Below are 15,323 nucleotides of genomic sequence, written 5' to 3' on the forward strand. Positions count from 1 at the left end.
TCCCCCAGTTTACTCTAGTTTTTGTTCCTTTCAATAGCTTGCAAATTTGTGTGTTAGTTCTATAACTCTTACATCATCCTTTCATGTCTTACTGTGTTTGTTTAACTTATAAAAATAGTTTGTTGCAAGGGTTTATTTTTGCTCAATACAATAATATGAAACACTAAAGATCTGACAAAGATCTCATAGTGGACTGTAGTATATGATGTCATGTTTTTTCATGGCTAACGTAAAGTAAGATGCTTAAAATACAAACAAATCTCTACTTTTTCCAAGGCACTCGGAGGCTAAGTTGCGGTCAGTTACACTTAATTAAATGCCCTTGATGAATTGATTTCCATAAGGTGTCCAGGCCTTTGGAAAAATCCAACTTTTCCCTTTTTAGTTCTTTTCAATATCCAAACGAAAAAATCCATGCCAAAGGGTAAAAAAACACAAATTTACAGAAGCATTAATTTTATCAGGCTTTAGACATTGAAGGAACATTTTCCAACATTTTGGAGTGAATCTTTCAATCCTAAATTGTGATTTTAATTCCACCAGAGAACATAGACATGAGTCAGTCTTCCTAAAAGAGGATGTACCCATATTTTCACCCCCTGATAAACCAAACAATTAAGGACAAACCCTAGTTACCATTACAATTCATGACAGAAAAATAGAAAGAAGCAGCATAAGGAGCTTTTTGTTCCTTATGCTGCATTCACACCGAACGCAATTCGCGGATCAGGGGCGTCAGGGTTCTGTGATGATGTCCTGCAACTCTGAAAAGTGAGCGAGCGAGCAGAGGAAAAGGATAGAGCAGGCGCCGCTGCTCAGGGTCGGAACGTGGGACCCTAAGCAGCTGGGATTGCTTTGCTGCCCCGCGGGCGGTCGTCTGCCTGACAGACGGAGAGCGTGTGCTGTCATAGCAGCCGCGATAGCTACAGCTCCATTGCCTTATGATGTTTGCCTTATTTTCATCGAGACAATAATAAAAAGTGTTATTTTTATCTTCCCCCTCTTGGGTTAATGCTCAAACTTGGTCACAGACAGACGGAAGTAACCCTTGTGCTATCCTATGGGGTCCAGATGACCCGAACCTTACATTGACGTGCTATCCCTAGCATGACAAAGGTGGATAAAGGTGTGGAGGATTTCACGTAATCCATGGACACCAGTGAAGAACACAAATCATTGAAGAAAAAAGGTTTAGAGCACTGTCTAGTGGGTCTAGATGACCCCACTCCCACAGTTAAAATGCCTAGGATAGCACAAGTGTTAAAACAGCCGTAACCAAGGCGCAGTGCTCACTTTAGGATTAAATTGCACTGGGTGAGACTCTGAATGATCTGGTCAACTCAGACACGGTGAAGTGATTTTTTTTTTAAACTACTGTAATATGCTCCTCTCCCCTGGTCGACATCAGAACTCGAACTGTAGAGTTCTATAATAATGTAAGGTTTGAAAGAGACTTTTTGTTTAGATCAATAACCTTAACGACCGAAAATTAAAGCATGCATTAGCATCTCTGTGCTAACATAAGAGATAACTGAATCAAGAGGGAACTTTTCAGTTTATCTGTTGGGCTCAACGGGGATTTTATGTCCCTTTATGTGCCAGACAACACACTTTACCCAACAAACATTAATGACATTTACTTACTTTTCTCTGACACACCTACTTATTAATTTGCTTTACAACAAAACACAAATATACGAGGCCTTAAAAAATTGTTTTCACTTTTTCTCCCCCTTATTTATTTTCTCCAACTGTCTTTGAACGTTATTATTATTTTTGGGATCCTTTTTTATTCCTATTCTCCTTCTGCTCACTTCCTTTCTTGTCTAACCTAACACATTGTGTCCTTGATCAGTTGAGGCAACGGTAGGAAATCAACCATTTCAACTTTATTATCTAAACACTCCCATTCTTCCGCCATGTGTCCATCCACCATTCCAGCATGGAAGTGGCACTGCTCTGTGGACACACATCACCAAATCAGAAAGCTCCTGTTTTCCCCTTTTTGTGTGCCTTTTTCTTTGTTCAATCTCCTTATCCCTCTCTCGTTTCTCTCAGTCAGTTGAATCAATAGATCTTCTTCACCTCCCTGTCCGTTCTATTAGGGACTACAATGGCTCCACACTGGACTGAAATTGCCTTCTTTTGTGGCACTGGATGTCTATCAGCAAGTTGGACACAACCAACACAACACAAAGTGCAAGAGGAGGTGGATGTTTGTGAGGAAGAAGAAAGGTAAGGACAGAAAAGAAGGAGGAATAAAGAGATGACAGGTGGAGATAAAGGCAAGATAATAATGGAAGGAGGGGTGTGGGGATGGTTGAAGGACAGGACAATCATCCATTAGAGGTGGGACTCTTCACTGGTCTCCAAAATCTGATTTAATTAAGATTCATTTGTTAAAGATTTCATTCATTCTCGGATAAACTACAAAGTCTACCATTCTACAAAGAAGAAACATAAAGTGACAGCTATTAGCTAATGTAAACAGACAGTTCGAACTATCTCAAGAGGACTTTGATATTTTAAGAGATCTTAATTGACTAGGAGAGACTTGGAAAGTATCAGTATTAACAGGGGAGGGATGCTAAAAAAAGTCACCTTTGTTAGGTCTGGTTAGCCTTTATAACATTTTTTAGGGGAACTTTTCTCTTAAAACAACACTGCGAAGTCACAACAGAGGCTTCTTTGAGGCTGATGTTAACCAAAACATATATAGGGTAGTTGTATCGGCCATGTAATCTACATGTATGTAGTGTAAGCATGACACTCTCCCAGTATGGTGGGGTTCAGCATCTATTAGAGGAGCCGTGTCAGAATGAACTGCCACTTTCAGCGGTACTTCTGTTTCTCTGTGACCCATTTGATGACGAACTCTACTGCATTATGGCAAGGAGGGGAAAAATAAAAATAACAACAAAATTAGAGGATCTTTTTATTATTGCCTCAATAAAAATAAGACACATATATTAAAGTTCAGAACGAGAACAATCAGATTCTCCATGTTACTTTTGGACTTCACCTGCTGTTAATATTATCACACATCACGGTCCAAAGATGAGTCCCTTATTGGTTGATGCTTTGCAAATTTTATTCCAAAGTTCAGTTATTTAAACTCTGGAAACATCGCTGCACAAGTCTGATTGTGCCTTTACATTGAGTTAACATTGAAACCGGATGCTCCTGCAGCACGAAATAGCGTTTGGTGTGAACGTAGCTTTAGACTGCATACAGACCTGTGTTTGCATCTTCTAGTCATATTACATTGAGCTTACGTTACTTTGTCTCTTTTGTTTTGCTTTCTATTTGGTTTATCTGCATTCACACTGTGGCACACCACACCAGGATTCACTTGCAAGTGAACCCTGCAGCTAAAAAAATGTTGACAAAACTTTTGAGTTGAATTAGAATTCAAAGAAGCTTTCATAACTTTTCAAAAACGGAAAAAAACCCTGACTGATCTTTGTAAACATCTTAAAAACAGCTTGTGCTGTAATTAGTTTTTTTTGTTATGAAAGAAGGTTAAGTTATTTTACCTTCATCTGCCCACAGGACACTGTTCCAGAAGTCTTGCAGTGATTTGAGTCTCTATCTAGCATTAATGATGTTTGTTAATACACCAAAAGTTTGATTATTTTCCATTAGTACATTTTCTTGGAGTCTAAAAAATAACACACAGGCTTGTATACATTTAAGTATAGTTTTTGAGGCTAGTGTTTTAAAGTCCTCGGTATAAACGCCACTGTGTTCTCAAAAAGGTTATGAAAACATCACATTTAACATGTTATTATATTTTCACTTTATTCCTATTGTTAGAAGCTTTCAAATAAGGGGAAAATTTAGATTAGCATAGGGTCAGAGCCATAATGGCAAATTCTGGTAATGATGGCTTCTAAAAAGGAAAAACTCAAAAACTTTTGTTGTGGGGAACAAAAAGTGAGGTATTATGCCCTTTTCCCCTCATTTGTGTGGATCTAGATGTGTTCAGTAAATCAGAATCTGGAAGAATCTAATGCAGCTCATTACCCAGAAGCAATTCTACCAAAGCCAACTTCTAGCAGAAACGTTTCTCCACCAGAGGAACAAGGCATGTTGGGTATTTAAAGGTGTGGTTACTACGTAAAGGTTAACCTCATCAGTCCAACTCACCTTTACAGTCAAAGGTTACCCCCTGATCTGTGTGTTGGTGCATCAAAGTAAACTTGATGTTATTAAATATTTGGAATAGAAAGATTTGCTGCATCATGACCAGCACAAGATGGGAGAATACAAATGAAAACAGAAAAAAGATAGAGCTAGGATATGATTTATAGCTTGCTTTTTTCAGTATGTAAGTACATGAAAGCTTCCGAAATCAACAATAAAAGCACCAACGGCTTGTCAAAGACACCAGCTGCTTTTTCCTCTGTGTCTTTGTGTGAGAGTTTGCTTGAGTGAGTGACAGGCCAAGGTGATGGTGAAGGGCCCTCGGGAAAACCAGAACAGGACACGGCGTCTGGTTTGGTCTGTCTACCGTCTGCTAGCCGTCGTCCCTTGTACCCCTACACCTACTCCAGGGAAACCCCATCTGTAGCTGCCACCATGGGAACAGATGGTTGTGTTAACAATAGTCTGGCAGTCTGATTGGTTCATGCTTGGACAAAATTTATAGAAAGGAGAGGAAACTGTTGAACATTTCAGCTTTGTCTTTTAAAATGTGAATGTTATATGACAGAAAAATTTATGAGCAGCCGAAAATATCCAAATGGGTTTTGTTTGTTTTTTTACACAAAAGTTATTTTAAGAGTTTTTTTTTTATATAGTTTTTTAATAGTAGACTGCTGTGCTATGGGTTAGCCTATCTCGCCCATTGTGGCCAACTTGTACATGGAAGAAGTCGAAAGGAGAGCCCTGGACTCGTTCCGAGGTACTACTCCAAGTCACTGGTTCAGATACGTGGACGAAACTTGGGTAGAGATCAAAATCCAGGAAGTGGAGGCGTTTACAGATCATATCAATGCGGCCGAGAAAAACATAAAGTTCACCAGGAGAGACGCAAAGGAGAACAGTCTAGCCTTTCTAGACTGTGCTGTGATCATTGGAGATGACAGACAGCTCCAGGGTTGAAGTGTACGGGAAGCCTACTCAGACTGATCAGTACCTGTTATTTTATTCAAACCACCCTTTACAGCACAAACTGTTTATCAGGACTTTACAACACAGAGCCCAGGAAGTGCCCAGAAGCTCTGACGGAAAGAAGAAAGAAGACATATCCGACGAGCCCTCCAAACCTGTGGATATCCCAACTGGGCATTCACCAAATCCCAACATACAAGAAAACAAGACAAGAAGGAACAAGAGCCTTAAGGGAACAGTGTTTCAATTCCTCATATCTCAGGCATGTCTGAAAACTAAAAAGGATTTTCAGACAAGATAACATCCCAGTTCATCTCAAACCTGTTAATACTCTCAGACAAAACTGGTTCATCCTAAGGACAAAATTCCCAGCTACAAACAGAGCAACGTTGTATGCTCTATCCACTGCAAAGAGAACTGCAATGACCAATACATAGGAGAAATCAAACAACCTCTACACAAGCAGCTTTACCAACATCCCAGAGCCAACTCAAGCGGACCTGAGTCTGCAGTACACCACCTGAAGGCCACAAACCACTCGTTTGAGGACAGTAAAGTCTGAATTTTAGCCAGAGAGAAAGGATGGTTTAAGCGAGGAGTGAGAGAAGCCATCTTTGTCAAGAAAGATAAACCTTCTCTTAATAAGAGGTTTATTCTTATTTTACTCAGGTTTATTCTTTTAACTATCTACAGCAGTTTTCTGAAAACCAAACAAACCGAACCAGTTTCACCTAGGTCATTAACAGTTGAAAGAGATGACCAGGTTGGGGAGGGTAGATATGTCGCCCCAACCCCAGCTGCGGACAAAGGACTCCGTACGACCCAAAAACATGCAGTCTAAGTAGAAAATGTTATCCAGTTGCAGGTCTGACTCCTCCCCCATGAGCACATAAAAACCAGCTCTTTTATCAACTATTTCAGAATTGACAAAGCCTTTTGGATAAGAGGTGAAATGTCTTCAACTTTAAAAACCAAGTCCAGATGACAACCTTTAAACCTACTACTATGATAGAAAATGATAGTTTTTGCTGTTGTTGTGCTTCTTTCTGTTCCTTACAAGTAAAATGACGAAATCGGAAGCATTAATCTTTATAATTGTCTTCTTTTTCTTTTGATATGTCTTTTATGTGAGCTAATTGATAGCATGAAGCATTTTTTCTTCAAAAATCCGTTTATCTCAGGTTACTAAGTGTTCAGTTAATAAGAGAGAACGCTGAAAATTACATATCACAGAATCAAATTACCTTGATGCAAAAACATGCTATCCTTGGTGCTAATGAAGCTCGTTTTTTTTCTCAAGATCCCTCTGTACTCTGCCATAAATCAACACATGGTTTTCTTATTTGTGAAGTATCAATTGAATTGTGTCGAAGGATTGCAGTGTGGTCAATTCCAATTCTTCTTTTTAAGTCTTTGAACGATTGCCTAATTCTTGACAAATCTGATGTGTTTTATTCTGTCTGTTTTCAGCAGATCCTCCTGGAAGAATTGCAAATTGAAATCCATTTTGCTGTAAAACTTGAAAGCATGAAAGGCTAATAAAATGGTGGCGAATATCTAAGTGTATCAGTGTTTAGATAAGAGATTCACCTGATTTCAGTTGCCCTCTTAAAAGATATGTTTTTAATGCTTTACAGCTCCACAAAAAATAGTTACTATTGACCATAAATATCAACAACATGCAAATAAAACAGAATCTGTTTTTTAAGCAGATTGACATCATGCCAAGAAGAAATTAATTTTCTTCTTAAAATGAGAAGATTGTAATTGTGCTGGCTCTTTTGTGAAAATAAATTTAATAATGCAAAAAGAGCTCTGCTGTTGACAACACTGTTGTTGACATCCATTGTTAACGTTAGCTACTTCCACAAAAAACGAGTGACGTCGTTCACCGTTGAGTACTCTTCTGCGCATGCGGGTCACTTCTGGGTCATTTCCCATTAACACAAAAGTTCGCATTTAATTGTGAATGGCCTTGCAAAAAAAAAAAAAAAAAAAAAAAAAAAAAAAAAAAAAAAAAAAAAAAATCGAAATTTTTCAAAAAATCGGAATTGAGCCCTGCAGGGTGAACTTATGCCTAGTGACCCCCTCCTTCCTGGCGTTCCAAACAGGAAGTACTCGCTGGCTCCAAGAGGCCAAAATCCCATGGACTTTAATTGAAAAACAAAAACATCTATTATCATTAATCATTTGTCAGAACAACCATTCTTGCTCTCCTTCATTTTCTTTTTTACCATGTTCTTGATAATCCTAATTTTTTTTTTTTTGTAGTGCAAATTATTCCAGTTATAAACTGACCAATCAGATGCCTCTATAAAAGTGGTCTCACGTCAAATGTTTGAATGGTTTTATAGATTTTCCCGAGCTCTCTTTCAAGTAGTTGAGGTGTGGACCTCCAACAAACTCACTCCTGTATGCAAGTGGTTGCCTTAGACCACATGTGTCAAACTCAAGGCCCGCGGGCCAAATGTGGCTCTCCCTGTCATTCTATGTGGCCCACGTGAGCATAAAAGTTTTTAATTTCTTAAAATAAAAATTGGTGTGTATTTATTTATATTTAGTGGGAAATGGACTTGAAATATAGGATTGGGCAACTATGTATTGGGACTTAAACACTGTCAATATGACACAACCTGACAGAACCAAATTTAAAAGGATTTATGCAAGAGTAACAAGCAAACATATGTTTTCTATGCAACTTTAATTGTCACTTTAAAAAGTTATAGTAAATAAATAATGAGTTATTTAACATTAAGGAGTAGTTACATTTATTTTTCATTACACTTAGTTACATGTATAAGTTATATCTGGCCCTTTAAGGACAACCACTATGCTGATGTGGCCCTCAGTGAAAATGAGTCTGACACCCCTGCCTTAGACCGATTTGAACCAGTAAATGTTAGTGATGACTTCTGGCTCCAATATGTCAGCATACGTTAGCAGGAAAACAGGAACTGAATTGGCTTCATTTCGTTTGGGTCGGAAGTAAGCCATTTCCTGGGAGTGATGTCACACGCACTCAGTCCAGTTATCATACATAGCCAAAAGATTTAACCTGGAAACACTGCATTTGGCACAATCATTCACATATATTATGCTTTGTTAAGGTCAACTATAGGTCCATCAACTACAAATACAAAAATCATGTCCCTATTTATGTCAAAACTTTAGTTTGAATAAAATGAAAAAGCTTGTGAAAACTGCCAATATTTGGTGTAAGCTTGGACCTAAACTCAAATTCAAACGGAAAATTGCTCTTATCTGTAACCCACTTCTAGTTGACATTGGATGAACTGAAACATTTGTTTTAATGGTTGGCTTTAAATGTGTTAACTGAATATGGGGGCTTGGTTAAAGCTCGATTCGTCAAAATTACTAAGAAAAAACTCTTTTGACATCAGAGCAAAGATACATGGATCAAAGTTGGGTCCTTGGCAGGAAAAATACTTTAGGAGCCCCTGTTGTACAAGGAATATCTACGAAATTTGCATAAAAGGCTGGATTTCATCTGCTGGCATAAAAAATTTGCAGCCCTCGGGGGTGTGTTGCTGGAATAATGGACTTTGGGAAGCTTTCTGGCTCTATTTAGAGCATGGCAAGCTTAAACCAGAGCTCACTGGCTGTGTAGGGAAGGCATACACACAGAGGGAGCACAGAAGACAGGACAGGAACCTTCTGTAAAATATGACCTGGATTAAATAATTAAGTCTTTGAGTGATTGCTTTTATTTTTGCATTCATAATACATTATAAGCTGAAATTAACAAGAGACGCTTAAATCAACAAGTCAATGATGACAATTTAATTTAAATTCATTCAAACAGCTGATGTAAGACCATTTTAAGTACTAAAATTAGTCAAGTTAGCCAGAGGCGCTGTCCAAATTAGCACAATACAAGACTAATTGGCAGCTGGAGAGACTGGGGCACCGTGGGGTCAACTTAAAGTCGTGACTCAATTGGGCGAATGCGGGGATATGTTGAAACTGCATTTACTTTTCCATTTTTATTCATATTCAAGTTTTGGGGAGAGTCATTGATTTATATACAATTTTAGAGGGAGTCATGCTTAAAAGCACTTTAATTGGTCACATGCCTGGATAATAATAAAAAGTGGCCATTTTAGCATGACTAAGTGACCCTTCCAGCACAAAATCGCTGGCAGTAGAGCAATGTTTTTTCATAATGTTTTGTCCGTTTGATGTGGAAATGGTCTGTAAAGGCCTATGTGACATTATGGTTCTGATGCTGTTTTGCAACCACACACCAATACACACAACCACTTTACAAACAAAAAAAGGCCCTGCCTGGTCAGCAAGATGTCTGTCTTCATCTATTTAGCTCTAAAACGGTTTCTCCCTGCATGTGGAGTTCGAGATATTTCCCTGTTCAAGAACGGGGATGTATGGCTAAAGCTACGGTCTCACTGCCCTCGGCAATGCATGTTCAAGCGGCCACTTCTGATGGACAGTCCATGTTAGTGTGCGTATATCTGAGTGTTGGGCTTCTGCGTTCAGAACCGTGCATTATGCATGTGAATGCAGCTTTACATTAAAAAGTCTCTTATTTTTTGGTAAAAAACTATCCAGTTAGTCTTAATTTATAACTGGAGGGATTAGAACTCCTTGGGATCTTTGGTTTTAGCTTTAGAGGAAGGAGCTGCCAATTAAAGCTACAGCTCATTAAAGACACTGCCTAAGTTAACCAACAGCCAAAATGCATTAATTTTTAGGAAAAAAAAGAGATGCCTGGCTATTAAAAAACTAAGTCCGAGCTAATGAGCCTTTTCTCCTAATAGAAAATTAAAGGAAACCGGAAATATGACTCCACTGCACACCTGGTTCATTAGGCTGCCAACCATTTAGTGATAACAAAACATCTTAGTGGAAAACTTTGTTTAGCTAAATTAAACTTACGAGAGGTCCAAATAAATGGACCCTGTTGAGAGACCACTCAGACGAGACGACACCGGACATAGGAGGTATTTAAAAGGCACTGGCTGCATGTAATTGGGCAAACTGCAGACCCCCACCCTCGTGCCCTCAATTAAGTGCAATGGTGTACAGCCGATGTGGGCGGGAAGTAGCTCAGGTCACAACCAGGATCATCGATTAATTACAGTGCTGAGGCATCCAGTCTCCATCAGACAGTTTAGAAAGCAGTAATATAGAAGGGGGGAGGGGGTCGTCTCTCGTGCATTGCACATAATTAGTTGGAAGTCAAGGTCACAAACAAACACAAGCAGGGGGACGAGCATACAAATAAAAGCACACCATCCATTGTTCCCCATGAGTTTTTTTCTTTTTTTTTCTCTCTCAAGCGTTCCTACGTGCCATCTTGCTCTCTCAGGGGCAACAAGGCACAGCTTCTATTAATTTCCTGAATGAACCCTCTATGGGCTGATAGTTATTTATGGATAGCAACATTTTATGCACAACACATGCTTGCTACTATTAATTATCTGCAGAGTAAGACTGGGAAGAATTAAGTACATTTCTAAAAGAATGGATATATTTTATCTATTAAAGTGCCATCAATGGAGAGAATGCTTCTGTTTAATTACTCTGGTAAAACCACATCTTCAATACAACACAAATGAGAATTCATTTTTTTAAAACTACTCATTCATTAAAAAAATATTTAACCTTCTTAAATATAAAGTTATCATTGCCCAACCAATTTTTGAGTACCGGGTTTTTTGGACTATAAGTCGCTCTGCTATTGTTTTTCAAGTTACAGCAGCAGAGAAATGCATAATAAAGAAAAAAAAAATCATACATAAGTTGAACTGGAGTATAAGTCACACTTTTGGGAGAAATTTCTTGACAAGAACTGATATTTCATCTTTAAATGCAAATTACAATAACAATAATTGACTGATTATATTCATGCTTCACTACCGTAACAGTTTTTAGCTTCATGAAACAAACAAGGAATCTAGTATATTAGCGTAACATATAAACAACTAAAAAAAGTTGCATTTCCTGTGGAAATACGTTTGATTGTGTAATTGCTAAAGGTGGTTGCTTTTATTTGCTTAATTGCGTAACTTTTAGCAGAAGAAGCTGAATTTATTTAAATGAAAAAGGTTGGATTGCTTTGCTAAAGCTGTTTTTGTAAAATTTGCTGAAGTTTTTGGAGCTATAAGTGTAAAGCCTTACCATTGTAATGCTCCAATTATGTAAAACGTAAATTGCAGAAATAATTGCAGAAGTAAGCTAAATTGTACATGAATGGCAAACATGGGATACTGAAAGAGGAAATGCAAGGATGAGGATGAGCTAGCATGGTACTCAAATATGTTTTAATAAGCTTTAAAAACCTCAGTAAATGCCAAATTAGCTAAGTGAATTAGCATCATGTAAATATAACAGTTACATAATAAATTAGCATTAAAATTCAAAGGGTTGTCCAAATTAGCACCTAAAGCTAGCATGATGCTGATATAAAGGTTTAATCTAATCTAGTTAAAAATACTCATACAAACAGAATTTATTCCAAACACGTGTAATGAAGTGGATCTGTTTTGGATATATTAGCAAACTGTGAATAAAAAATACTGAAAGCGTCAAAGGTCCCCTGGAGTTTGCATAGCCTGTATCAATGTGTCTGTGTGTACGAACGAGTGCCGTCTTCATGGTTTCGGGTTTAAAGTCCAGGTCTGAAATATTTAAGCCCGGCATATAACTGACCAGTGGCTCTTCTTCTCAGTTGCTGTCAAAAGCAGTTACTGATACTGTCTTCAAAAACAAACAACAAAAATCACACTTTAGTTGCAATTGATAACTAAAATGTGTGAATTTGTGAGTGCATGGGTGTGTGATTGTGGCAGTGCAATGGACTGGCGCCAGCTCAGGGTGTACCCCACTTTCGCCCTACAATACCTGGATTGGGGTATTCTCGTTAATCAAAAGCTGCAATAATGGTGTCAGAAAGAAGCAGAACAGTTCATCATCAATCATCCAATTGTAAAATTTGGATAGAGGTTCAACTATAAACACAATGCCAAAAATATCACAGCTGGTATTGATTGGTTTCCAAATTTGGTTGTAGATAAACCTCAATCCTTACATGCATCTGTATGAGGGTTGATTCATATGGGTTCTGCTGGTTTTGGGTTATCCAGGCCCATGGAGGGTAATGCAGATGAGGAAAAAAGTGTGCACCAACATTTTTGCTCTACGGTCTCACTGAGCTATCCACAAACTTGACATTTCACGCCGGCCACCTGCGAGCCCCATACAGATTTGCCTATTATTTGCCTTCAAACAGCCCGTATCAAGTCGTAAACGGTAAAATGTGGTAAAAAAGTTGACATATCATATGATGTTAGCGTACGCGATAATAGGTGATACTGTAAGAAAGAATATAAATGGAAAAATATCTTAGCACAAGTGAGTTTAGGTAGCTGGACAACAGTTTTGCTAAATCCTCCATCATGCACATTTAGAACTGACAGATGGGGTGTACCCAGCAACAGAAACAATAAAGCTAAACGGAGCCCTGTGCTCCAGTCTGTATGCAATTATTTGCACCTCCACATAGTCCGGCTTCAAAAATATGCAAGACAGTTTTGACAAAATAACGGAAGACGTTCACCTGAATTTAGACCACTCCAAATCATAAATGCTGGGCCTATAGGGGATTTTCTGATAAATGCACATTCATTGAAGAGGAATGGACAGTGGTATGTGAGTAAAACAGAGGATGTAGCGTCATTAGCTCCTATAGTGATGGTCTAAAACATTGGCCCCCAACCTTTTTAACGCCGTGGGCCGGTATGATGTCATACAAAGTTTTCACGGACCGGTCTTAAAGATGTGGTGGGCGATTATTGAAGCAACGCTACGATGAAGGAGGAGCAGCGACATGAAGAGACAAACTCTGAGCTTTTATTTGGGAAAGCATGTCTTTGTACATCGCACAGGTGTCATCAACCTCTCCCCTTCCCACACTCATGGTGCAAAAAAGAGTTTCTTTTTTTTTGGAAGTCGAAGGCTCCTCTTCTGTCCCCTGGCTGGGCCTATTCCTCTTGGCAAAGAAACTTTCCAGAGACGTTTGTTTTTTACTAATTTTTTATTTTAGCAATACCATATCACTTGATCAAGAAGAGCGCCTTGGCTTGCATCATGAGTGTCATAGACAGATTTAACAGAAAATTGAGCAATTTTTCAAAATAAAACAACTTTCAGATTCCGAAGTAATTAAAATGGAAGTCATGAAAGTTATTTATTCTTTCTGTGTGGCCCGGTACCAAATGACCCACGGACAGCTCATTTGGTCTAAAACTTGTGAAAGCAAAAGCAGTGGGTTGTTAAGGCCACCTTATGGCTGTTCAGTGCTGCATGTTGGATATAATGAGTCATAAAGCTTTATTCCTGACAGTCTTCTTAAAAACAAAATGTTTGTTATGTTCATTATTCTCTCAAATTTCAAAGACCTGTATTTTTTTCAGCTAAGAAAGATTACCCCAATCAAACTGACGCATCTTCGCAAAATAATCCAGTTGTGCAACATCGTCATTGATGAAAAACTGTGAATAAATTTAAATATTTGGCTTCAAAGTGACATAATTTATACAAAAGTTTATCTGTTAGACACAAACATAAGCACATGGATACCTGGATGCCGTCCAGCAGTTTGCTCATGCACCAGAAGCTGTCAGCCTCAATGTTCCTCAGAGCCTCTTCCTGGAGGCTCGACACGTCAAAGTTTTCCACTTCCTCCTCTAGAGATGAGAAAAGGAAAAACAATAGCAGAGTGAGGAATTTGCTGTGCACAAAGGAACAGATGAATGAAAAGGGATATATGGAAACAAAAACAGAAAGGTAAAATGGTACAGACAGTTCCAGAAAGGCTGTAAGAGAAAGAACAAACAAGGACAGAGAGTTTTTAAAGTGTCAAGAGCTGTCAAAAGAATTGTGACAACCTTCATGATTTTTTAAAACTGTGATGTCATGTTTGCCTGTCTTTCTGGTGTCAAACAACAGGGAGTAAAGGACAAAAAGAAAAGAAAAAGTAATAGATTTAAACATTACAAAATTGCTAGAGATACTTATCAATATACTACATGGATTATATTATTGACTGTATCTAGAAACATGCATGAGATGTAAAAAAGGAATCTAGTCCAACTGTACTGGTAACTAGACATAACCTTGGGCTATTAATTACTATAGCAACCAGCATTTCCTGTTGTAAATTTCTTCATGAAAGGCACCCTTTAAACAACCACAAACATCTTTCAACTGCGCTTATGCCTTATTCACAATAATTCATATCTCGCAATGTAGAGCAATAGTTTGTAAGGAACACTTGTGACACATGCAAAGATCAAGTAAGGGTACGTAGTACAGATGTTTTATTTTGGCGACCCTGCAAATACTGCAGACTGTGCAATGAGACACTAAGTGCTGTTCAAGTGATAAGTGCGTGCTCCTTGCCTGTACAGGTTTGCCTATTTTTTGTCTGCAGACAGTCCATATCTAGCTGCAAGGACAGTTGTGACTAATGCTTTACCAACAACTAGAGTGTGGCATAAGGCACTGTACAACAGGGTCACCCATTCATTCATCATTGGTGTATGCGACTCCTCACAAATATGTCAAAATACACTTTTCAATGAGCCTAAAAGAAACTGCAAGACACACCTGTGCATCTTAAGGAGATTAAAGTTTGTCTTGAACCGGCTGCTCCTCTCTTTGACCCTCCATGCCAAAAAAACAACCTAAAAAACCCTGCAGTGTCGGTATTGATTAACCCCTGTACAGTTGCATGTGACTATACCTTTAGATCTTACAGGCTAACTTACATCTGCTGTCTCTTTTTCAGATTTAATATTCTAGAAGATTGTTTTCTAGCTAAGCCTCATCCACCATAAACTTGCTTTTGTAATTGTGATAGATTATAGATATAAATAATCCTTCCTTTCTCTTTCGGCTTTTCCCATCAGGGGTCGCCACAGTGAACGAGTCGCATGGTAAACTTGGCAATGTTTTACGCCGGATGCCCTTCCTGACGCAACCTTCTCAAAGCAACCGGGCTTGGGACCATAGATATAAATGATACTTAGTGTAAAAAAAAAGTCTATAGAAGGTTAGACCATTGTCGAGATTACCAACGTTCACTTCCATCAACAGCCCTCAAGTCTACGAGCTAATTGGAAAAATGTCTGACCAATCAGCATCAACCTTCAGCAACAGTGAGCATT

At 38.5% G+C, this 15,323-nt stretch overlaps 1 protein-coding gene across 4 annotated transcripts in view; it reads right to left on the reverse strand.

The window, feature by feature from the left end:
• tbc1d22a (TBC1 domain family, member 22a) overlaps positions 1–15,323 on the reverse strand; it is a 165,615-nt gene that overhangs the window by 53,936 nt on the left and 96,356 nt on the right. For all 4 annotated transcript variants that reach the window (XM_078942130.1, XM_078942131.1, XM_078942129.1 and 1 more), the window contains one exon: positions 13,735–13,841. In XM_078942130.1, coding sequence (XP_078798256.1) covers positions 13,735–13,841 — 107 coding nt within the window. The remainder of the gene's footprint in view (positions 1–13,734; positions 13,842–15,323) is intronic.

This window comes from Oryzias latipes, chromosome 23 (genome assembly GCF_053564925.1).
Source record: "Oryzias latipes strain Hd-rR chromosome 23, Olatipes_Hd-rR_3.1".
Taxonomy (NCBI): Eukaryota; Metazoa; Chordata; class Actinopteri; order Beloniformes; family Adrianichthyidae; genus Oryzias; species Oryzias latipes.